This window comes from Schistocerca cancellata, chromosome 7 (genome assembly GCF_023864275.1).
Source record: "Schistocerca cancellata isolate TAMUIC-IGC-003103 chromosome 7, iqSchCanc2.1, whole genome shotgun sequence".
NCBI lineage: Eukaryota > Metazoa > Arthropoda > Insecta > Orthoptera > Acrididae > Schistocerca > Schistocerca cancellata.
The window spans coordinates 595,210,667-595,238,221 of record NC_064632.1 but is presented as its reverse complement, the minus strand read 5'-3'; the positions used below and the strand labels follow the sequence as shown (position 1 = coordinate 595,238,221).

The following is a 27,555-nucleotide window of genomic DNA, read 5'->3' as shown; positions in this document are numbered from 1 at the left end:
ACTATCCCACTGAAGACAAACAGAAGCTGTGACACAGATATGTACTTTTTTCAGCCCACTAACACAGGCCAAATCAGTATTATGTTTCTCAAGGGATGAGAGTACAGACTTTGTTGAAACTGAGTCAAAAGTCTTCTCAAAATATATAGATCCCAGAAAAAGATGTAGCTCATACTCACTGCTCCATTTTATAATTTCAGTCATGATTTGCAAATTGTCACTATGCCATATTGATTTCTAAAGCTTGATTGCTGCTTTGGTTTGATAAAATCCAAAGTCTTTTCTATGCAATTTGTAATAACTTTAGGGAATATCTTGTAAACTATGGGTAGTTTAGATCTGTTGTTGATTTGGTCTTGTCTGACTGTCTTCTTTCTTGTGAAGATGAATAGTTGTAGCAATTTACCAGTTTTAGAGAAACTGGCTACTTTCGTAGACACCAAGTACATAATTTACTTTTCCAATCATATATTACTTTCATTTCCTGCTAATTTGAAAGTGAAGCAATTTAATAAGTGTTCCATGAAATATAACCATTGTAACTGAGTAATTCTCAGTAGCTATGTATGCCCTTTGTATTTATCAGTAGTCTGAGCTGTGGTTAAGACCCTGCTTCTACGAGCATTTATTGACCATTACGTGAATGGAAGGACTTACCACATGCTCTGAGCCTCTTCAATAATTCCACTAAAAAATTGTTTGAGATCACTTCCACAAGCAGGAGAACATCTATGTCACCACATGTTGGCTTTCCACGACGGTAAGAACCACAGAGTATGACGGAGATGTCTGTCTCAATTGCTAAGGCATTCTCCTTGACCTACAAATTAATTAATCCTTTTATTAATATATCACTACCTACTAAAAACTACAAGTCTTTTTACACACGACTAGAAATTACAGAGAGGAATATAAACAATGATGCAAGAAGAAATAGCCAATGATCATCTATAGGTAGTACTACAGTAAATTCCTCTTTGACATTTTTTTGTCTATATGTAAAGGCTAAAAATCAGGAACTACTGTACTGATATTGACACAGTTTTCACTAATAGACATACTGATTCACATGGAAAGTTCATGTACAAGTGTAAGTCAATAAATAAGTTGCAAAAAAGGATAGAAACAATAATAATCAAAATAACTTTCTTACATATATATCACTTTTCTACATATTCAGCCCATACATTCACACACTTTTCCCATCTTCCTACAAGTACTTAATAGCTGACTGCAAAGAAATCTTTTGGTTGGTGCCATAGCCCACATGTAACTCCTTCGGTTTTGGCATCATCACTTTCAAAATGTTGGCCATCCAAATGAACTTTTAGGGGCTCAAACAGATGAAAGTCACTGGGAGCTACGCTGGGACTGTAGAGAGGATTTTTCAAGTGTTTTCCCTGAAGTTTTCATAACAGCTCCTGTGTTTGTCTTGCTATTTGAGGGTGGTCATTATCATCTCGAAGAATCACTATATTTTGTCAAGAGGCCAGATAGTTTGCAGTGAATGGCCTGTTGAAGTTCCTGCTGAGCAGTGCAATATGACGTGGCATTAACTGTCTCACTGTGATGCTGGATTTCATCAGTGAGACCCTTGGCAAGTGCCAAAACATGATGAGCATAAACTTGCAGACTGATGGAATGGTCTTGGACTTTTTTGTTGTTGGGCACTGTAATGTTTCCATTCCATGGACAATCATTTGGTTTCACATTGAAAGTGGTGAACCAAAGACTTGTCCTCCATCTCAACTTGTGCCATTCAGTCCTCTCTTTCCTCTGAGTACAGAATGAGATGCTGCAAAGGCAGGTACTATGTTCATTTTGTTTTCCTTAGTCAACATGTATGCATCCAGTGTGCACAAACTTTATGGGACTTCAGCAGCTCATGTATGATAATGTAAAAGGTTCCATGTGAGCAGTCTACAGCACACACTAACTCATCAATTATCAAAATCTGGTTATTACAAATGATCTGTTGCACACACTACACTGTGGTTTCAATTGCTACTGCCACAGGATGACTAGGGCATTCCTGATCTCTGACGCTTTGCCCTCCCTTAAGTTTTGGACCCATTCAAACACAGCTTTCTATGATGAACAGCTGTTGCCACATATGGGACACATTTCGTGATACACTTATCCTATAGTACGTCATTTGGTTCACAAAAATTGCACGATCACCTTCTGTTCTACAGTGTATATTCCTGCAGCATACCAGCTGTCTCACAATGGTTGCCATGTGATGCCCCACAGTCTCTATGACAAGAACACATCTGCTGCCGAATGTGTATCTATAATTTAAAAATGATATGGTAAACTGATTTTGGAGCATTCTATTGACTTATCCTCATATTTAATTTATTATCGCTATGCCAGACAAGTTGTCTGGCTGCAGATACTTACTGCTAGCCCTGCGAAACCAGGGCAGATCACTAGTACACCTAACAAGAGAAGGAAAACAATATCTCACTTTACAAACATTTTTTCCCCTTCTGTGCAAATAAATACAGTCATGCACACACAACTATACTATGCCTGCTGCTGTGGCCCACTTTGGGTTAGGGCTCTATTGGAGGAAACAGAAAAAGTGAACAAGTGTAAGGGGAGCAGGGACCAAGGATAAAGCTATGTTGGGGAAAAGGGAGGAGATGGGTGGGGGGTGGGGGGGGTGGGGGGGGGGGAGGGAATTGGAAGTGAGGGCAGGTGGATTCAAAAGAATGAAGGGTGACTTATTCCTTTGAGGGAGGAGGAGTGTTTGCAAGGTAAGGGAGAGACAAGTGAAAACATTTTAAAGTGATGGCAATAAGGGACCATACAAAGAGAGACCAAAAGACTGCTGAGAAAACTGTATATGCGGAGTCTGTGCCTTTAACAAAGAATGTCAATTCATACCTTAAGTACCTACACTCCTGTCTGCACTGTTCTCTCAGAAGTTTCCACCCCTCCCTCTCAGGACTCTGTACTGCCGCCTGCCCCTTAATATTCACCCCCTGTAGCACAGTGTGACCCTACCTGCGAACACTCTTTGTTGGCATATTTCTATCCCCTCTTATGGTGTTACACACTCCTTTTTGAGAAGCTGTACTTATGTAATGGCCCTGATACAGCATGATAATGCTTGGAGCCACGAAGAACACAATGTCTGTGTTTGATCTTCACTCAGTTGTATAACATTGAATAACATTATGGAGTTGTCTTAAGTGCATAATCCATGATATACCTGTGCTGATTTAATTAAAGCCAATTAATTAATCAGTTTCTCCTGTTCTCAATGTGGATAGAAAAGACCATATTAAAATAATAATAGATAATTTATCCACAGATATTCTATTGTGGTTTTTGTCATTTCCTAGATCTACATCTACTTCCATATTCTGCAAACCACCATGAAGTGCATGGCAGAGCGTTCGTCACATTGTACCAGTTACTAGGGTTTCTTCACATTCCGTTCCATATGGAATGTGGGAAGAATGACTGAGTGCATCTGTGCCTACTGTAATTATTCTAATCTTGTCCTCATGATCATTATGTGAGTGATACACTGGGGACTGCAGTACATCCTAGAGTCATCATTTAAAGCTGGTTCTTGAAAATTTATTAGTAGACTTTCTTGGGATAGTTTATGTCTTACTTCAAGAGTCTGTCTGGTCAATTTCTTCAGTATAAATGTAACACTCTCCCACGGGTCAAATAAAACTTTGACCGGTCATGCTGCCCTTCTATGTATATGTTCAGTATCCTCAGTTAGTCCTATTTCACATGAGTCCCACACACTTAAGCAATATTCTAGAATGGATTGCATGAGTGATTTGTAAGTAATCTCCTTTGTAGACTCATTGCACTTCCCCAGCATTCTGGCAGTAAACCCAAGTCTACCACTTGTTTTGCCCATAACTGAGCATATATGATCCTTCCATTTCATATCCCTACAAAGTGTTACTACAAAGTATTTAAAAGAGTTGGCCACTTCAAGCTGTGACTCATTGATATGGCCCTGGAACTTTGGTCACTACGAATATCTATAAAAATTAATGAAATAATTTTTATAATGGTAATTTGCAACACATTGATGTATCCTTTATAGCTTTTTGTTTACTTTAATTGACTGTAAATTTCAATTAACTTTATTTGTCCAGGACTGATAGGGAACCATTTTTAATAATACTGTTAAATCAGTTCTTTTTTAAATACTGCTTCATCTCTTTCAGCGCACATTTTGTACCATTTCTGTCAGTGTATTTCAACCTGATTAAAAAATATACCATCAAATGGGGTGATTTCGGACAGTATGGCTTATTTGCTCTTTGCCACTGCATAGAAACAAAGAGTTACTTATTTTAATGTCCGTGCGCCAGTTATTTTAAGTGCAAGATTGCATTTATCACTTTCCACAACTTTTATTTTGCATCAATTGTTTTCCTAGGTGAATAACCTGATGAACAGTCTCAGTGTTAAAAATCCATGCACTATCGTAAAGTGGAAACTTTCTATTGTTGCACCGAGTGGGAAGTTATTGTAACCATAATTGTCGACGACTCAGTAGCTAACAGCATTGAGACAATTTCTGTACAAGTTTGTCGAGTTTCTCATGCAAGTTTAATAACGACAGTTTTTGTAAAACTGTGTACTGTGTGGGGTGGTTTCAGACAATGCCAAGAATGTATAAGAGCAGGAGAGGTGCCACAGTAAAATGTAATTATGACCAGGAACTATTAGATAAAGCTGTTCGTGATATTCAGAGTGGTAAATTATCATACAGAAAAGCATGTGATTTGCATGGTGTACCTAAATCAACACTACAAAATAAAGTGCAGGAAGAACATCCGAAAAAATGGGAGGACAGCCAGTGCTAAAAAAAGAAGAAGAAGAAATGTTGAAGCAAGGTATCTTGAGGGCTGCACATTGGGGATTTCCTTTCACCAAATTGGATATTAGATATTTAGTTAAAGGCTACCTTGATAAATCTGGCTGAAAAGAGAAGAAATTTCGTAATAATTTGCCAGGAGAAGAATGGGTGCATTTATTCCTCAAACTACAGTCAGAAGATCTTCCCGTTCGCTTAAGTGAAAATATTAAACGAGCTCGTGAAGACTGTTAAGATGTTTTTCTCCAATATCAAGGCAAAGCTGGAGAATCTCCCACCTAGCAACATGATCAACTATGATGAAACCAACATGTTGGTTGATCCAGGCAAGCAGCAGATAATTACAAAACAAGGGTGTAAGCATGCTGAAAAAGTGATGGACTCATCAAATTCCAGTGTCTCAATCATGATGGCAGCTAGTGCCGATGGTAAACTGTTTCCTCCGTATGTCCTTTACAAATCAGAGCATTTGTGGGACACGTGGCAAGAAGGTGGACCAAAGGGAGCCCATTTCAATAGGAACAAAAGTGGATGGTTTGACCTGCCAGTATTTGAAGACTAGTTCTTTACAATCACTTTGCCCTATTTGAAGAGGCAAAACAGGCCAACAGTCATGATTGGAGACAACTTATCCAGTCATGTGTCTTTACATGTTATTGACCACTCAGTTGCTGAACAAGCTGCCCAACACAACATGCTTCACTTCAATGACTACTTCACAGCTTGTGGCATTTGGATCCTTCTTATCATCACCAGCTTTTGTGTATTCTGCAGATGGGAACTTTCCCTGCTATATATATATTCTACATTCCCGTAACCCCTATGGTCTCAACCTTCACTAGTCCATGTCCTTCACCCACCTATCTCATTTCCTATTCCCACTCCACCACTGCGAAGACTTCCATTCCATCAATGCTCCCACTAGTCTTTTTACCCTCCTCTATTTCTCTCATCTCCACCCCCTTGAAGAGGGCATATATGTAATATTAGTAAATTAATGTAGCATCAAGAAGCAGCACCCTCGATTACACAAGATATGTATTATTTATTTTGGTGGAGGCTATCCATAATAAGAGGTGGTGTATGGTTTTTCTTGTGTTAAGCAATGATATACAACCCCAAATTCACCACAAAACCATTTTTGCCATGTTATATTACAACAAGGTGGAGGAGCGGGGATGTGTATAAAACTGCATGGCATGCTAATGGTTACTAAGTTTCAAGTGAAAAAATTGCTTACAATATATTGTGCCACATACCAGTACTGGGACGTGAATAGAAACAAGGATCTGTATGGAAAAACTGGATCTGCGAATCAAAGGACTAACAGCCAGCAGCATGGGTTGTCAAATGAGTACCAAAACATTATTTATGTAACAGAGTAGTAAAATAGTTAACTGTTAGGAAGTGAAACTGCACGCCAAAGTCAGGCAAAAATAATGGTGTGTGACGTACTTTGAAAATATTATAAGAAAGATAATTTTTGGAAGTGTTTTCTTTTTTATCATCTCATCATCAAGTTGTGCAAAATTAGTTAAAATGAATAGAAGTAAAATATTTTCTGTACATGACCAAGACGGAATCACAACAAGATTGGATTGGCAGCTGAACATATTTGAAAAATTTTCTAATTTACTGGACAGTACACTAGGTAGTAAACTGTTGAGAGAAAAAAAAAAAAAGTACATTGAAAATAATTTCAGAAAAAGAGACAATATTCTTGTAAAAATGGACCAGAAACTAGAAGCAATCACAGAAAATGTTAATAAGGCAAATAGACAAATAAACATTGTAAACGAAAGAGTAGTCAATGTAGAACCCGAAGTAGATCATTTGAGGAACTTTGCTGTTACTGAATTACAGCTAGTTAACAAATGTGTTGACATAGTCGACAAACGAGTAAGAAGAACAGAAAACATTGTCATTGAGAAACTCGAGAGATGAAAATCAGAATTGCATAACATAAAAACTTATATTGAAACTGAAAATAATTCCATTGATGAGAAACTAAAATTAAAATCCATACTTGTTTCTGAGCACATTTCTTCAGTAAACAGCAAAGTGAATGAAATATCAAATAATCTTTAAACAGTTAACTCTCAAGTTGTAAATCTAGAGACTAATATGTTTAGTAGCATACATAGTGGCAATAACGTTGAAAAACAATTGCAATAACGTTATTATGAAAATTACACCCTGTAGATTACTTGTACCAGTGCAAGGACAGCTTTGCACTGGGCATGCCAGAAGATATGAAAGTGAAGTGTGCTAAACGATTTTTAGACAGAGAAGCTTTATCATGTGCTAACCAGCATTTTAACCCAGAAATGACAATTGCAGAGTTTGAAAAATTATTTGTAAACAAATTTTGGTCAGAAAGTAAGCAGGTATGAATAAAATCAGAATTTTTGAATGGAAGTAGATCTCACATAGGGGATATGAGAATGTGAGTATTTTGTGAAAAGCAGCTGAAGACTTTAGCACACTTAGATAACCCACTTGACGGATTAATCCAAACTGATGTGCTGTTGTAACACAGTACTATCCGGGATTGGAGCAACTGAACTACATTCTCCGCCATGGTTTTGATTACCTCTCGTCGTGCCCTGAAATGAGAAGTGTCCTACCCACTACCCTTCCCACCCCTCCTAATGTGGTATTACACCGTCCACCGAACCTACACAATATACTCGTCCATCCTTACACAACCCCTGCTCCCAATCCCTTACCTCATGGCTCATACCCCTGTAATAGTCCTACATGTAAGACCTGTCCCATACATCCTCCTACCACCACCTACTCCAGTCTGGTCACTAACATCACCTATCCCATCAAAGGCAGGGCTACCTCTGAAACCAGTCCTGTGATTTACAAGCTAAGCTGCAACCACTGTGCTGCATTCTATGTAGGCATGACAACCAATAGGCTGTCTGTCCGCATGAATGGCCACTGACAAACTGTGGCCAAAAAACAAGTGGACCACCCTGTTGCTGAACACGCTGCCAAACACGATACCCCTCATCTCAATGACTGCTTCACAGCCTGTGCCATATGGATCCTTCACACCAACACCAGCTTTTCTGAACTGAGCAGGTGGGAACTTTCCTTGCAATACATCCTATGTTTCCATAACCCTCCTGGCCTCAACCTTCGTTAGTCACTGTCCTCACCAATCCAGCCCCCTCCCTGTTCCCATTCCAGCACTACACAGTCGTCATTTCACCACCACAACCAGTCTTTTAATTTCTTTTATTTTTATTTTTATTTCTCTCCTTTCCACTACTAACCCCCTCCCCCCTCTGCACCTTCTCTCCTGCCCTCCGTCTAAACTGCAACACTTCACTGTTCGCCACTCCCACCATACTATCCCTCCCCCTCCCTACCCCAGCCTCCTCTTTACCCCCACCCAGTTGCCACTCCCATCATGCACTGGTGCTGCTGCTCACAATGTAGTTTCAGCTCTCTGAGACTGCAGACATGTGTGCAAGTTGAATTTGCGCGTGTGTGTGTGTGTGTGTGTGTGTGTGTGTGTGTGTGTGTGTGTGTGTGTGTGTGTGTGTGTACTGCTGACAAAGGCCTTAATGGCCAAAAGCTATGAGTGTGTGAATCTTTTTATTGTCCCTATCGCGACTCAGCATCTCCGCTATATGGTGAGTAGCAACTTTCCTTCTCTGGTAGTGTGACATTCCATCCTGGTTTTTCCATTGTTTGAAATTAAGAAATAAATTAAAGAACACTGAACAGTACACTGAATTTCCAATGACTGGCGTTAAAATAAAAGGAGCCACTGGGAAACTTAGTAAATTAATCAGTAGGTAGGCTTTAATTTCATTTACTGTCAATAATGTTGTTTGAGCAAGGATGTCAACTAATAACTGACCTGACTCCCTAACATGTTGTTAGGGATGGATTGGATACTGAAAGTTAAGGCTAGGTTTCATTGGTTAAATATGAAGCTAAATTTTATTGGTCCAAAATCTGGTGTTCAAGGTGAAACTAAATTACACATAATGTATGATTGTAGCAATAACTTACGAGGAGTAGAAGTATTTGACAACAGAAATTACTCGGCTGAGGATAAGGAATATTTTGATAACCAGGTGGTTAGTGAAGATTTTTCTCAGTTAGTGTTGGATAAAGTTAACTCAGCAGACAATTTAAGTAGCCATGAAAGGAGTGACTTGGAGGGATTCCTGTGGGAATATAATAGTGTTTTCAGTGACAAGCCAGGCAGGGTAAAAGATTACATATGTAAGTTAAAACTGAGCTATATGAACCATTTTTCATTAAGCCTTACAGAGTACTTATTAGTAAGAGGAAGGTTGTTCAGAAGGAGTTGGAGAAACAGCAGAGTTGGGGGGTAATAGAAAGGCGTAGCAGTCAGTACAACAATCCTATGGTTGCAGTGGCTAAGAAAGATGGTGGGTTTAGAATAGTTCTTGACTGTCGACATTTAAATAAATTTCTGGAAAAGGAAACTGACCACACAGAATCAATGGAGGAATTGTTGTATACATTTGATGATGCAAACTATTTTACAAGTTTGAATTTGACAACAGGATTTCATCAGATTACTTTAGAGCCCGATTCTAGGCAATATATTGCATTTTTGCATAATGGGAAAAGTTTTCAATACTGTGTAGTACCTTTTGGATTAAACTTCTCAGTTGCTGAATTTATCAGGGCTTTGGATTTTGTTTTGGGAAGTGAGTTACTTTCAGAATTAATAATTTATGTGGACGACATTCTGGCAGTCAGTAAAACTTAGGATGAACGTATGGAACTCCTGAAAGCAATTGCAATAAAACTTAGGCAGGGGGGTATGGCATTAAAATTGTATAAATGTAAATTTGGGGTAAAAGAGGTGAAATTTCTTGTGCACACTATTAATAAGAAAGGAATTCTGCCTGATAAAGACAAATTGTTGGCCATTGCAGATTTCCCCAAACTGAGATCAAAGAAGGAACTTAGATCATTTTATGGTTTATGAAATTTCTATGGGAAATATATAAGGACACAAGCTTTAAATGCTCCATGTCTTCTTGTGCTTTTGAAAAATAACAGTATTTGGGAATGGGCTGACAAATGTCACACAGCTTCTGATGAGACTAATAGACAGCTTGTCAATAGTGAAATCTTACATAGACCAGACTTAACTTTACCATTTTGTATGATGACAGATGGATGCGATCATGGCTTAGGAGTTTGTTTATTACCACAGAAGGAAGTTGAGGGAGAGAGAATGCACTGTGCTATTAGTTTTGCCAGTAGAAGTTCACCAAAGAATGAAAAAAATTATATAGTCACCGAGAAGGAACCTCTAGCCATTGTTTGGGGGTTTAAAAAATTTCAAAATTATTTAGTTGGACACAAAGTCATTGTATACAGAGGCCATAAAGCTTTGAGCTACATTCAGGAGTGCAAAATATATCACACTAGAATTACCAGATGGGCAGTTTTCTTACGGCAACTTGACTACTCAATCCAATACATTAGAGGTGATCAGAATGTAGTTGCTGATGCTCTGTCTAAATTACCAGTACGAGGCAACCTAGGAGGCAACCTGGATAGTAAGAATATTCAAGAGAACAGGAATTTTAGGATCAAAGGGATTAAAGAAGAGAAAGAAATTGGGAGAGTCTGTAGACAACTGATATGGAATCAAAATCAGGATGAGACATGGAAACTAATCAAAAGCTACTTAGGTAAGAAAGGATGTGATTAGGTAAAACAGTGTTACCATGTGTTTAAAGGAATTTTATTTAGAACAAGTAGTTCCAATTTGGATAAGCGAAAGGTATGTTGGTCTAGACAATACACTTTGATTAACTATATACATATGAGTTGTGGCCATTGCGGACCCATGAAGTGTATTCAAAAGATACAGGAAATGTGTGCTTTGATAATATCTCCAGGAAGGTAGGGAAGTGTTTGAGTTCTTGCGATTGATGTAAAAGAGTAAAAGTTACCAACCAGAAGCATAAAGGTTTCATGCAGAGCATAATTCCACAAGGTAAGCTATAACTAGTGGGAATTGACTTATTTGGTCAACTTCCCCACACTAAAGAAGGCTATACATATTTATTTGTTACTGTCAACTTGTTTTCAAAAATGGCAAAGCAGCTACAAATAAGAAAATTATTGAGTGTTTCACTAATGACTATTTTAGGAATGTTGGCAAACCACATGCTTTACTGTCAGATAATGGAAATCAGTTTACATATCATACATAGAAAGAACTTATTAACAATGAGAACATTAAACACATTTTAATATCTCTCTATTCTCCAGCATGCAAACCTATGGAGAGGTATACAAGGGAAATTGGTAGGTTGTGCAGAATGTACAGTTCCAAGGATCATACGAATTGGTACACTTATGTAAGTCAATTTGAAGACATTCTAAATAGTTTGCAACATACTACAACTGGATTCACACCATATGAAGTTCATTTTAAGCCGAAATCTGCTAACTTACTAAGTGGATTGATTGAGTTTCCAACTTGTACAGAGTTAAATGCTGATGAGAGGGAAGAGGTAGTGAAGAAAAATATGGAGACATATCATGGTAAAAGGAAGCAGCAGCATGGCAAAAATCTTAAAGTTACACAGTTTTAAGTAGGAGACCTCGTGTTGACTAAAAGTAACAAAAAAACAAAAGCAATTAACAAAGAAACAAAAAGGTTCTTCAATACATACATTGGACCACTCAAGATCTTAGAGATACCATATCCAAATGCACTCAGGTTAATATATCCAAAGTCATGTAAGGTGTTTGGTTTAAGAAACATATGTTCAAATACGATCAACTCTCAGGTGGGTACACTTTCTGTGTGTACCATGTGTCTGGCAAGCACAAGGACCCCAGATAATTCAGCATCTGCTTCAACACCATTATACATCAGTACTACATTCACACACATATTCATACACACTTCTATCCTTTGGATTTATGATGACTTTGATTAACTATTTTGTTTAATAATATTGGTGTTTGATGATGTGAGGTACAATAATTTGCTTAATACACTCTACTTTGATGATATTTTCTGAGGTTTAATATGATCAACACCCACACACTGTGCATACCATGTGTCTGCCAAGCACAATGGCCCTAGCCATTGTAGTATCTGCTTCAACATCTTTATACTTCAGCACTATATTCCTCATTTACACAATTTACACTTAGTTTCTAGTCACATGTCTAAATCAATTCTTGGTACATGAAATGCTTCACTGATTTGAAAATAGTATGTTACCTCATCTATACTTACACGAACTAACAAAAACATAAATTTTGAAGAGAAGTATAGCCAACTGGATAATACACATGTGTTTGTCTACTTAACACTCTAGCTGGTCAGCAAGAACTATGACATAATCTTGGTCACTTCTATAATATTAGGTATTATTTCACATCTTTACGATTTTATGATTATTCAGCATCATGTGAATCTGAAATACTTTGTTCATACATGACTGAATGTTCAGCATTATTATTATTATGGAGCTGATGACTGCTACCAACAGATTATGGCTTGGAGGAACACTGATAGCAACGCCATCATGTTGAACAATGCTTTTTGTGCAGCCACAGGACGTTGTGTTATGACCAAAACTGTGCGCAATAGGCTGCATGATGCACAACTTGACTCCTGATGTCCTTGGTGAGGTCCATCTTTGCAACCACGACACCATGCAGTGCAGTACAGGTGGACCCAATAACATGCCAAATGGACCGCTCAGGATTGGCATCACGTTCACTTCACCTATGAGTGTGGTATATGCCTTTAACCAATCATCGGAGACGTGTTTGGAGGCAACCAGTAAGGCTGAATGCCTTAGACACAGGGTCCAATGGGTGCAGCAAGGTGGAGGTTCCTTGATGTTTTGGGATGGCATTATGTAATGCAAATGTACACCGCTGGTGAGCATGGAAGGCGCCATAACTGCTGTACAATACATGAATGCCATCCTTCAACCGATAGTGCAACCATATCGGCAGCATATTGGCAAGGCATTCATCTTCATGGATGACAATTCGCACCCCCTATCATGCACATCTTGTGAATGACTTCCTTCAGGATAATGACATTGCTCAAATAGAGTGCCCAGCATGTTCTCCAGACATGAATCCTATTGAACATGCCTGTGATAGATTGAAAAGGGCTGTTTATGGACAATGTAACACACAAACCACTCTGAGAGATCTACACCAAATTGCCGTTGAGAAGTGGGACTATCTGGACCAACAATGCCTTGATGAACTTATGCCATGATGAATACGGGCATGCATCAATGCAAGAGGACGTGCTACTGGGTATTATCGGTACCGGCGTGCACAGCAATCTGGACCATGACCTCTGAAGGTCTCGGGGTATGGTGGTACAACATGCAATGTGTGTGGTTTTCATGAGCAATAAAAAGGGCAGAAATGATGTTTATGTTGATTTCTATTCCAATTTTGTGTACAGGTTCCGGAACTCTTAGAAGCGAGGTGATACAAAACTTCTTTTGATGTGTTTATATAAACAGAATAACTCTTTACATTGTACAGTTAACTGTTCTTCCGAATTGAAAGCTACACTGTGATTAGATTAATTAAAAATTATGGGATATATGTATACATGAGTAAACTAATAATGATTTTGTGCTGATGCAAATTTTAAATGAACTGAGGAAGGAGTTGGAACAAAATAATCTGAAATGAGGTATGATAAAAGACAACACTTTATACTGATATACTGTTTACTGCTTTTGATAAACTCATGAAGGTAAGAGAAACAGTGGTTGCAACGACAGGAAAGTTATTCTGAGAAACAATTAATTCTGTTTACTGAAGTACATTCACATTTATTTGAGGACACTGATATAGAGGTGATCATTCTGGCCATTAAATTTGGAAGATGATACATTTCATTAGTCTATTGAAATTTTGACATTGAAATCGGTTTGATGCAGCATCTACTGTCTGGCATTCTGTTTGACGCATGTTCTTGTCTGGAAAAATGAAAGTATGACCACAATTTACTAATGACTGCATATTTAAAAAATACTAATAATAATGTGATACTATATCCATAACTTGACATCCAACTCACATTATCATTTTTTTAGAGGTAGGACACAATTTCTTAGGTAATAATACATGAACAATTGAACGTAGTGATAAGGAATCTTATAGAGCATCAAAAGGGCACCAAGATGATAAAACTGAAATTTTATATGCTTGTATTTTTCTTGTTTTTTACTGTAGTGAGAAAAAAAATTCATCTTGTATATGAGAAAGTTGACTGACTAAAGTTTATATATCACAAGTATTTTTCAGACACACTAACTGTCAAATTGTTTGTTTGTTTCAGTAGTCATGATTACATTCCCTTCATTTTTGCCAGAGATTTGTCTCTCTGCAATAGTCAGACCTATTGAGGGGGGGGGGGTTATTGTAATACTACAACCACATTTGGGATCCTCTATCCTATTCCAGTCTCATCTCCTCTCTCCAGAAGAGGGCATATATGCAATAATAGTAATTTACACCAATTTAAATTGCTGCTTTGACTTTGTTATCTGGATCTGAACACATCGAAGATTTTTAGTACAGCAAGTTAGTAATTTACACTAATTTAAGCTATTGTTTTGACATTGTTCACATTGGGCCTCACCAGTATATAGAATGAAGGAAACATGTTGGATTAAAAGCTAATGTACCATCACAATTTACACACAATAAAAACTACAGGCATGTGGTAGGAATAAAATTGCTATTGTAATTAATGATTAAAGTTCCAATCTTTCAAGTCACCAAGAGAGAGCTATTTTTATGTATCATTTGTATCCCTAACAGAAATATGACATGATGATATTTCAGTCAGGATAAAATATGGTCATGTTCTAATTGGTGTTAGTTAATAGAACTGTAATTACGACCATATAGAAAATGTAAAATTTTACTCATACAAAATTTAATTAATTGAATGTAGGACTTTCATTCAATAAAACTAATTTCTCTGAACATCTGTAAATGATAGGATAATTCTCCTCTTAGTTAATAAAATAATAGATGCAAATTAATGAAATATATTGTTGCAATGATGAAACATGTAATTTATAGTTTAAATAGGTACAGATTTTTTCCTGTTTTTGTATGAAATTATTCAATGTTATTCCATGTAATTTTCTATGCAATTTGGGAAGATGTATGTAGTAACTTTAATTGTTAAATATGCAAAATTCAGTATGTAACAATAACAGTAACTGTTTGAAATCATATAAATAGAGGCAATTTGTACACCGCGGGCAGTCTTAAGGCAGTTTTCAGTCAGTCTTCAGATCAGTTTTACGTATGTAGTCAGACTTTGTACGTTTGCCGCCGAACATCTAGTGTGCGAAATAAAATTCTTTGTGAACAAGAAGTACTAAAACTTATTTTCACCATTGCATTACACCCATGTGGTGATGCAGTAACATCAAGATAAACCTATGGCAGCATCAAGAAGCACCAGTCCATATTGCACAAGATATGTATTATTCATTTGGTGGAGAATATCTGTAATAAGACGTGGCATATTGTTTTTCTTGTGTTAAGCAATGATACACATCCCATAATTAATCACAAAACATTTTGACCACATTATATTACACCTTCATGCTCCTACAAGAAGCACCGCACCCACCTCTATCCCCACCCCATCTATCTGTCCCAGCCTCCTCCATATCCTCATTACCTAGACTGGTTCTCCCATCAGGTGCAGTTGTTTGTAGTCTGGCCTCAGTGGCCAGAGACAGGGGTCATGTGTGTCTATGAGTTGTGTTTGTGTGTTTTCTACTTTAGAAGTAGCAGAGACGTTCTCGTATGCATAGTAGTCTGAGACGCACTGCTAAACCCTCAGAGCAGGACAGATAGTTTAAATTGTGGAAAGAGGCCAAAATAAGTGGCTGTCAGTTACACTCAAACATACAACTTTACTTATTTGACCAAACATAACAACAGCCACAAAAAACACAGCATTAATTTTTGGAACTTAATTACCAGCTAAATGTACCATACAATCTCATGCCTTAAGGGCAAGACCACTTTAATTTAAAATTGGCTTAAAGCTAATAACTTAAGACTCAAACCAAAATCAGAAATCTAAAGGCAGAAGGCCTTATCTTAAAACAGTTCTTTAAATTAGGCTGCAGACCCAAACAATCTTACGCCTTAAGGCAAAACAACCTTAATTTAAAAATTGGCTAGAAGCCATACAAATACAAACAACAAGAACAAACAAGAAAAGGCAGTACACTCAATGGTGCTCAGGAGTTTCTGAGGGTCGGCCTGGAGAATTCAAACACTAATGCTCGCTTAGTTGAGACAGGCAGTCGGCCCAACCATTCTCGATCCAACTACAACCCAACTGAGAGACAGTCAATGGACCCACCAACAAGAGGGAGTTCAATGGAACAATGTAGAAGCTATTGGCGCCCACAACCAACTATACATTGAGCTGTCAAACTACACACCATGCTGGACAGCGACAACACGATGAGGAAAATACACTGCATGAATTTACATCAACGGCCAGGGCAGGTAACCGGAATGTTAACAGCCACAAGGCACAAGATTCCGCTGGTGAACTTCATTTCAAAATAACCATGAACAGTTAACCTCCACCAGAGGGTGGCTAAAATTTGTCAACTTGAAAACACTTTGTTGCTCGCAGGAGTGTCCCAACAGCTGACAATGAAATCCAAATGACACAATGTGAGCGGTCGTGACTTGCTGGTAGATTAAGTCAAAACTCAACTTCTGTGTCCAGGATCGGTGAGCCACAGACCTTGTAGCAATGGAAACAGCACCACACACTCCGGCCGCACGTGGACACTGCTCGTGGCCTCAGCCAAACTACGTGCCACGGAGATTTCCTCGCTGTTGCAAACCGACTAACTCATGGGCCCAGAAACGGTGAAAGGACCAAATATACGTCGGCAGATGAGATGACCAACCGAATGACCAACCAACGGTCGCTCCGCTCCAACCTCTCTCCTTTGGACAGTTCATGTGTGTTGCCAGCGGTCGGTGAGCACTGGCTGTCGACACCTCGCTGGCGCTCCATCCCCGACTTCACTGCTGTTGCATGGCGACTGCACTGCTGGTCTGTCTCCAACTGACTGGCAGACACACAACGAACCGGAAATACTATCAGTCCATCCAGAGATGGTACGACAGTGCACTTATTGATATGTGCTGCTGCTGCCACTCACGGGCAAGTAAGGCAGGAAGTTAGTGACGCCAGTAAATGGATTAAGAAAATGAGGTGGCAGAACCATAATAGAAGATGACAAACAATAAATGGCATGAACACAAGCCGTGCACAGCTCACAGTCTCTTGTTGTGCCTGTCTGCTACTCATCATCTTCCCTGTGTTGTCAAAATATAATATTCATTTCCCTGAAAGAAGATCTGATTGTAGTTTCAATAATCTTCAATTGTCTTTTCAATTACAGCATCATAACTACAAAACACCCAAGTATCCATCTCAAATTTTGCAAGATAGCACCTGAATACAGCTGAAATAACACAGTTTACTTTTAACAATCAAAGAACAACATGCAGTGACACTGTAGTTGGCTGAAGTCAATCTTCTTGCGATTGCAAACTCACACTATGCACTCGTCTACTGGTCAGTGTTGTGGACTGTCAATGAATTGCACCAGATGGACTATTCGGCCACATCATTTTATAATTTTACCTGAGTTCAAGAGTACATGCTGAGTTCGGTTTGGAACAGCCTTTACGCACTGAACAAATGCAAAGTAGGAGGGTCAAGAGTTACAAGGAGACAGCAATGGTAGTTCCTGCTGTGAAGCTGCGTCTCTGCATTCCATAGAGTTAACTTATGATCATGTGGCAGTGTATGGAGGCTGTGAACGACCTTGTGTGCTAACCTCTGGGAGTTCTCCAGTCTGTCACAGACGAGGAGTGCGCTGTGCTGGGGCATGGAGTCTGTAAAAAGTCTTAAGAATTTTATTAGATTTTGTAACTTTGAATTGATATGTTATGCAGCAGGCAATATGGTAATTCAGCTGGCATTAATGTAGGAGCAGACACTGTAATGGAGTACAGATGTTGTTGGATCAACCAACTTGTACATTCCCTGAGCATCACGACGTGTTACCTGGGACATTTGCTGTACTTTACTGTAGCCCATATTCTCTGAAGCAAATGTCTTGACTTGTAAAGCAGAGCTGAGACACTTATTGGATGCTACACACTGTAAACTGTATTTTTGTATTCTTGTTTCTTTCATTCAGTCCAATATGAAAGAAGTTTCTAACGCCATTATTAGAAATTACGACATGTCTTAGAAAGTACTTCTGGCCTGTGTCAACTCATGGGGAATAGGGGAGAAGCTGGGAAGTTAGAAAAAATTGATGAAGATGGTTTTGGCATAAGGTCTATGCAGAAGGTGGTCTAGTGGCAAAGGCGGCTACAAATGTTCATGGAAAGACACCAAAGGGCTGGCCGACACGCTACATAGTGATCCAAATCAGACCTGCCCAGGAGGTGGCTAGGCGAGCGTGAGTACTTGTGCCCCATCACTGCCTGGGTGGTGAGCACTCACGGCAAAAGAGGGCAGTCAGATGTCATTACATAGAGCAGGGGTAGTGCAAACTGTGCACTGCCTTCAGAGGAATAAACATGTGTCATGTTCACCATAGCATTAGATGCAAGAATATATACTTAATGTAGAGAGTAGCTCATTTTAAATCAATGTAACATGGCATGATGGCCAGGTTAGGAACTTCAAAGTGAAGGGTGGACACACCAACGCAATTTACATGTCAGTGCAGGATATTTACCCACATGTTGACGATGATGATGATCTTTGATACAGGGTGCTCAACAACATAGTCATGGTCACCAGTGCCATGACAAAAAGTCAGCATGCCATTCTCGGAGGGGGCTGAGGGAGAGGGGTGGACAAAGGCTGTCTCCACATGTGCAGTAGTTTATATTGCTTTAAAGTCTGCCTGCCCTTCCCAGCACTTTGGAATGAGGCCCGACACAAAATTTCAAAACCCAGGTAACACCGGTGTCAGTGTTGACAAGGAAGGTGGGCAGATCTCCAGCCAAACCAAGGACTGCCCTGATGTCAGCAAATAAGGTAAATGTAGCCAAAATATGCTTAACCAAAAGTAGCACACCACAAACTTCACAGAGTGGTGTATCCTCCTGCCAGTGGAGAAAATCATGTGTTGAAGAGCTATGTCCTATGCACAGTCTGGTGAGCAACACTTCCTCCCATCGTTGAGATTGGCATGACGCCCATCATGCCAGTATCGTGGGTTTGAGTGACCACAGTTTGTTTTCTGCCACTTCCAACTATTCAGTTTCCCACTGACTAACGATTTGCCTATCAGACAATGAGATGACAGCATGCAAGTGGATGGCACATCGATATACATCATCATCCCAAAATACTTCTTTGGCTGCTTTGACAGTATGTCATTTTCCTGTATCACAATGTTTCCAGGTACCCAGCACAAGACCAACACCTTGCCATGGTGTTGGGCCACAGTAAGAAGTCATAGATGAACTGAATCAACTGGTTTACCAGATACATTTGGTGGACTGCTTATAGTACATTGAGTGAGCCAGGACAGACAAGAAACTTTGTCCTGTTATGCCTGTGAATACACTCCAGTGCCATCACAATACCAAATAACTCCCTTTCATAATTTTTAAATCGTTCCAGAAGGTGCACTTTGAAAACCCTAACAGCTAAACAACCATGCGCATTTTCTTGCTGGGACCCATCCATAAAAACAATGATAAACCTATGGTACATATTTAAAACTGAAGGAAATAGAGTTGTAAAAATTTAATCTGGAGTAGTAGTTTTCTTGTACTGTGCCAAGCTTAGAAGGACTTTGGGCCTCTCGAGATGCCAAACTGGCAATTTGCTCTACCTCTGGTTGCGTATTTGGAGGTCTGACACATTAAGTTCTTTGAGACAGACAGTTGCACGTATCCTGAATGGCTCGCCTGCATGGAGCCAGTATCTGAACAGCAGCTCAAAGCTGGGGTGGCCAGTGGCACTAAATGGCAATGGATGAGGCAATGCCGAGATTTTCAGTGCCTGCTGAGCCAGAACGAGGTGCTGTTGAATCTAAAGTGGTGGTTTACTAAGGAAGGACTGGATAAGAAGTGCCAGACATCCACAGTCCCCATTCATGAAGTTGGCATAGGATGTTGTACCTTTGAGTGGCATCATACACTTTTTCAAGGTTAAAAACACACCAACAAAAAATGACTTCAGTGGACAAAGGAAGCCTGTATCACCATCTCCAGCACAATTAAGTTGTCGAGGGCACAATGGTCTTGGCTGAAAGCACACTGGGAATGGCACAGGTGATCCCTAAATTTGAGCAGCCGTATGAGGTGGCAGTTGATGGTGTGCTCTAGATTCTTACCTGTACAACTGGTATGGGCTGCACTCCAGTAACTGTTAAGATGGGTACAATTGTTTCCTGGTTTCCATACTGGAATTGATATTGTCTCCTTCCAGGCCATAGGGTACTGCCCATCAAAACTGTGATTTTAACTGGTACAAGAACTTCCACTGTAACTGCCTGTATAGTCATGGTAAAAAGGACTAGAGAGAAGTGGCATCCATCATCGACAAAAACAGCCTCTCCACCCTTAACCCTGTCTCCAATAATGTCATCCTCCCTGTACTGGTCATAGCCCCTTAATGCAGGTGTGTTGGTGACTTAAGAATGAGTTTCTTGTAAGTTGATGCAGAACTGTCTCTCCTGGGCCAGATGCTCCAATTCTTTCAAGTCTGATTGGTGTCCGTTTAAGTTTCACTGCAACAGGGAAGTCACTGTGGGAGTCACTGTTTAGCGATGACTGTCCTTGCCCTTCATCGTCGGTGGTGGTGATTTATGTGTGAGGTCAGGTGAAACATTAGACAGTGTCTGGCTTTCCTGTTCTCCATATGGATATCACATCTGTGTGTGTGTGTGTGTGTGTGTGTGTGTGTGTGTGTGTGTGTGCACGGCAATTACAGGCACTCAATGTCAATGTTATCAGGGCTCTTACACGTATTAAAAGAAACAAATGTGGACAGACTGAATGAAATTGTTGTCACACAGTGAGAAGGAAATCTATAAAATGACACTCATTCACCACCACCTCATTCATGTTGACCCACACAATCACTCTATCTCACACACCTTAAGACAATGGAGAAGAATGAAAGGGGATTAAAACAGAAGTAAAACCATAGAAGATCTAAGCAAAAGGCACTGGGAAAGGTGACTGACTAAATACTGACAAAAAACATGAGTAGGCACCTCACCCTGTTAACACATAAGAACATCTCCCTAAAATTTTAGGAAACAAGTTGGGCAAATCACAAAATCTTAAAACTCTCACCACACTTGTTTGAACATTATTTAAAATACAAGGCAGATCATTCAGAAAATCTACTGCTGCCCCTTGTTTGGGAAATAAAACACAGCTTAATAAAATGTGGTGCAGTGAGCTATACATCACAGGCACCAGCACAAGGAGCCTCTTGCTGGACTGAGAAGCCATGTGACATAGGGCTGTGACCTATGTAAAGATGAGTAAAGAGGACCTCATCCCATCTTCATGGCTGGAAAGAGGTATGCCACAGCCACATAATGAGCTTCACAAAACACCGATTATTGTCTGTCACTTCCAGCCACTCATCTTCCCAACTATACCTCAACAGTGAGGAAATAGCATGCAGGGGGATGGCACACTGAAATAACCAAGGATCACAATATGCCTCCTCGGCTGCTACATCTGCCCTTTCGTTCCTGGCAATACCCATGTGCCGTGGTATCCATCGCATCTGCTCTAGTGCCCTTGAGATCACAGATGGGGAATCAATGGCAATGAGTGAAAATGTGTGCTGGACCAGGAATTGAATCTGGGGTTTCCTGCTTGCTAGGCAGTTGGGTTAACAACTGCACCACCCAGACACAGCGTTTATCGCAACTGTGCGGACTATCTCGGTGCACCTCTCGGCTAACTCAGATTCCCGCCTAGCACCACCTACTCACAGTCCATGTCCTTGTTCTCCATGCTGTCTACTTCGAGGTTCCTGCAGGAGGTCAGAAGTACCGTAAATGTGCATCTGCACTGAAGAACGTGGATTTGTTGCCCATTGAGGCGAATCAATTATATGATTGTGTGGCATCTGTTCTCTTTGTTGGATGAGTGGAGATACTGCCTGATGGTCCCATTTGGAGTAGATGTGAATTTAGGTCACTCTGTAGGGATCCCACAACCCACTATGGAAACAAATGTCAACGCTGACACAGACCCATGTGTCTGAGCAAGTCTTACACAACTGAGGGGATGGCATGTGCCCTAGAGGTTGCTCACTAGAGACTGTTTTATCTCAACAGCCATTCACCTAATCAACATGTAGCACACCTCTAGGTTGAGGGTTTTATAGAGGTTCAGGTGGTGAAGCCAAGGCCCCAATTCTCTGAAACACACGACATTCTACTGCCAGTCCTAATAATAGTCCTTGAAGTTTGCCCAGAGTTTGAGGGATCGGGGGGGGGGGGGGGGGGGGGGGGGCGCAGGGTGAGGGGAGGGGAGGGGTAAAAGAGGTATGGCAGTGTCAGCCAGTGCCCATCTCAAGGAACCCACAGTCACCTTACCTGTACCCAACCACTGCTGGTGAAGCTCCCTGGGAAAATCACAGCCATTCCTTTCCTGAGTAAAGGGACACACTTCGTCAGACCCCTCTGGCTTGGGTGACCCAGCCAGTAACTATGATAGCATCAGCATAGCCCTCAACATCATTGTGGCACACAAACCCTTCCAACCAGTACTAAATGTGCTAAATGTGCCTATGCGAAGGCAGTGTTCCCTGGCAGGAGCTTAGTTACAGATACAACTTACGGACCGGGCAGTTGCATGGCAAGTTTCATAATAAAATAAGTCTCTCAGAGTTGTATAATAAAATTTTCTCAACATAGATTTTCAAGGCTTTACAAGCTTTTAGTTACAATACCTGGACTCACATACTTGTACATGCCACATTTTTTTCTGCAATGAAGAGAATGAAATCTACCCCCACACGCTCAATGACAAATTTCAACTTCAATTCTTTGAATACGCAGTGATCAGAAAGTGGTACCAGACACTGACGCTGTGTGGTGAGCCATGAAAGGGCATATATCATGTTTGTCAAATATAGAGCTCAGAGTAAAGATATGTGTGATCACAATTAATTTGTAAACATCAGGCCACATACTATGGGAAATTATTACTCAACAGGAGTATAGTTCACCTGGAGAGCATTTGTAATCTCAGTGGAGAAAGCAGACTGAAGGAGCTCTGGTACCATGGAAGGTCTCTGACACCAAGGAAGATGAATATGATTCATAAAGCAATTGTTGTTTATACTATACACAGAATATTAACGAGAAGTCTTTGAGACAGTAATATTAGTTGGATCCCACATAATGTGTAGCCTTTTGTGAAAGTTTGTGATAATGTACAGAGTTAATTGGAATCAATATACACTTTATTTAAGTAGAGAAGCATTGTTTTGTTTTATAGCCACTTCACTTTTAGAAATCTGCACGGAAGAAAGAAGTTTGATGTCGAAGAAGAACAGGGAACAGCAAACTGGACGCTGAAGTAAATCACTAGAGTTGTAAGGTTTAATATCTACACCAATCCAATAACGGAGTGTTAAGGCAGTGGTGTTAGGTGTAGCTGCATGAAGTAATAGGTCTGAAACAAATGTTGCTCAAGCAGTCAAATCATCACCACTTTAGCTAAATATAGCATTCATCAGGCACTAACAACCAGTCCATATGGCGACCACATAGTTATAAGTAAAAAGTGGCAGATAAAAAACAGATTGAAAGGAAGAAATTCCATAATAAATCAGCAAAGAGAAGACATTTTGCCAAGGTTCAAATGGCTCTGAGCACTATGGGACTCAACATCTTAGGTCATAAGTCCCCTAGAACTCAGAACTACTTAAACCTAACTAACCTAAGGACATCACACATACCCATGCCCGAGGCAGGATTCGAACCTGCGACCGTAGCAGTCCCACAGTTCCGGACTGCAGCGCCAGAACCGCTAGACCACCGCGGCCGGCTTTTGCCAAGGGTAACAGGATACATGAACAAGAACTTGTATGCAGCTGGGCTAAGAGCATCCATCAAAAATGATGAAACATGCAGCCCTAGATGACCTGCCAAAAGCAGGCATGCAGCTAACTCTGCCCAGCCATCACACAGCCATCGGCAACTTATCCAACACACAGCGTACACCATCATGATACCAGCATGCTGTCAACACCATCGTGACTCCAGCACACAGTCTACACCACTGCAACACCCTAGTGTATGCTGCCTTCATGCCAGCAAGCAGTCTAACCCACTGCATTGTCATCATGCAATCATCAATGACCAGATGATTGGCAGCATGCAGTATGACTATGGTGAACTACTCCAGTATTTCATTTCAAAACTGTTTTTGTAGGCATAATGCAGTGATTTGTTAATATTTGTGAGTTTGTTCACATTGGTGAAGCCATGGAACATGAGAGAAGTTAATATGGAAATATTATTACAAAAGCTGTATGAAAAGTTTTCACACTTAGGAAATCAATTAAAGATACTCATGAGCAAGTAATGGAAAACTAAAACAGACTGTGACAAGAATTAGACACTCAGATTAAAGACACTCCTGAAACATTAGAGGTGCATTTAGGACATAAACAAGATCAAAGACTCAGTTTGTTAGGAAAAGAAATACACATCATATTCTTGAAACAACGTTACTTACTTCAAGAAGAGATACATGAACATATTAAAGATTTGCATCCAGATGTGGATAGATTACATAACTTTGCAAAAACAGAAGTAAGTTGGTCAAAGATCAGATGTCACATGCACAAACACACACAGAAATTTTAGAGCAGAGAAACAACAACAGTGATTTTGTATATATGTACTACATTCATTCAAGTTTGGAGGAAAAAATACAAGCATTGTAAGATCAAAAATTTCAGGGACCTTCACGCACTTTAGGGAATGGGCAGCTTTCCGGGAAGGAAACCACTAACACCACCAATCATTTTAAAAGGCTATGGGTAAATTGAGTCAAACTAGGAGGGAATTAACAGAAAGTCAAGTTAAAGGCACATCTTTTGATGCAGCAGGTGTATTAGAGGAATTACAGTTTGGAAATGGAATGAACTTTTATAAGCATTTTCCAAAGTTTAAACCAGATGGGGAAGTACATCCTACATACTTACCATGAGTGTTTTGCATGTCATTACCACAAAAGTGGGAAGACTCTAGAAAAATAGATTTGTTTTGGAGAGTAAATAAAATTAGACTCAAATGGAGACTTTGTATACCAAAATATGTAGAATTTGATTTAATTATGTTTATTCATCAAGGGTATGGTCACTTTGGGTTACAAAAATGTGTTCAACATATGGTAAAACTTTACTACTTTAAGAACTTAAGTAAAAATGTACTGTCTTTACCACATTCAGGTGAAACTTGCCAAAAGATGAAAGACGACAATCAAATGATAATGTATAAGTTATACCCAATAATACGTAAAGTTTTATATGACCTCATGGCTGCTGATTTCTTTGGCCAGTTACCAATGAGTAGACGGGGTAGGTACAACTTACATATTTGTACTAGTTAAGTGCTGGTCTAAGGATGTTAAACTCTATCCTGTTAAACATGCCAATACAGGGATGGAAATTAGACATCTACAGGAATATTTCTCAGAGATAGGCAAGTCATGTAGAGTGTCGACAGACAATGGCCCACAGTTTGTGAGTAAAGCCTTTAAAGAATTTTTACCATGCGAAACTCTTAGACCCATTGCAGTCTTGAAATACCACCTGAAAAGTAACCCTTGTGAACATATCATGAAAGAATCAGCTGGTTATGTAGGACGTACTGTTCAGACAGACATACAACTTGGGCACAGAAAATAACAGAATTGCAAGTAATATTTAATGAACTCCATGTTTACCTAGAGGTTTATCTTCCATTGAAATAATGCAAGGTACATTCGTAGGTGAGCCACTGTTGGAATTGTTTAAATTGCCAAACAAATGATAATAACATACACAGGGACAACTTGGACGATGTTATAAAAGAAAATTTACAATGAGCAGCAGATAAATGGCTGCGTAAATATAATGATAAAGCTAAAACACCTACCTTTGATGAGAACGACTTGGTATTAATTACGGACATACACCATAGATCAAATTTGAAGAAAGAAACACACAAGTTTTTCTCTCACTACAGCAGTCCTTACAAAGTTTTAAATGTACCACATCCCAAAGCAGTTTTCTTGGTTGGTCCATAGATTGATCAAGAACAGCGTTTATATAATACTGGTTTGTGAAAGCAGTATAAGATACCATTAAATTAAATTAAAGTAGGGAATGAAACACAGTAACACCAAAGATCGTCCTTAATGGTGAAAGTGTGTAAACAAATACCGTCAACTGTTATTTAATCAGCTGTTAATTATTATTTTAGTGTAAAATCACTGACCAAAGAGGCAGGTTACTTACTAGCATATAGTAAAAACAAGGGTTTGGTTTGTATGGGAATTTTGTCTCTAAGGGAGATTAATCAGTGGTAGTGATATCATGTATTATGACAACAATAGACTACTCCCATGACACAGTACAAGATGTGTTATGTCATGATCATCAAGAATATAACTGATGATTTTTAAACTTTTGTGGCAATTTGATGTGTTGGGGGCGGGTTTGTGTTTAGCTTTTATAGGGGAGGTGTGGGATTTGTGCATACTACACACACACACACACACACACACACACACACACACACACACACACACCTAAAGACACAAACATGATTTAGGAAAATTCTTTTGCTGAGCTAGGTGAGGGAGGAATAGGCCAGGGTGTCGACAGGCCGATGCTAAGAAGGAAAAGGAGTTTTGGAATGAGGAAAATACACAGGAGAACTCACAGTGGAAAAGTGGGAGGCAGCTGGAGTTTCATGGAGGGTGCAGCCTTAAGGTGAGGTGAAGTGAAAGGGGAGGAGTACTGAAGTACTCAATAAAGTGGTAGGAAAGGAGAGTGAGAAACTTAAAACCAGGAGGTGTGCATAAGCAATCCCCAAAGAAGAGAAATTATGCCAGGTTCAAGCAAACCCAAGGAAGGGAGGACCCCAACCACTTTATAGGTACTACTTCCCAAAGAAGGGAGTTCATACCAGGTTCGGGTGGACCCGTGGAAGGGAGGACCCAACCACTTCAGAAGATAGGAGAGATAAATCACACTGACCAGGCATATGAAATAAGAGGAAAAGAGTATTGAATCCCTGGAAAGATAGCCTTCTAGAAGCAAGACATGTTTAAGGATAATATTCGCGAAGAAAAGGAACAAGGACCCTGCTTAAGGGCACATCTCTTCCAAACTGGATAATACACTGAGAAAGTAAAAATTAGCTAATACTATAATTTATCATGAGCATTCGAGTCTCTGCATAATCTGATGTTTGATCTTAAAACTGTGTAACAACTGCTTCCTCCAAAGGCGAGAATACCAAATTAATGGAATTAATGGTAAAGAGTTGAAAGTGCTCTGAAAAATTATGGGTAATTATGGGTCCTGTATTTCA

General features: G+C 39.6%; 1 protein-coding gene across 2 annotated transcripts in view; it reads right to left on the bottom strand.

The window, feature by feature from the left end:
• Window positions 1–27,555, bottom strand: part of LOC126092283 (DNA polymerase lambda-like) — a 161,664-nt gene that overhangs the window by 55,170 nt on the left and 78,939 nt on the right. For both annotated transcript variants that reach the window (XM_049907800.1, XM_049907801.1), the window contains exon 5: window positions 658–820. In XM_049907800.1, the coding sequence (XP_049763757.1) occupies window positions 658–820 (163 nt within the window). The remainder of the gene's footprint in view (window positions 1–657; window positions 821–27,555) is intronic.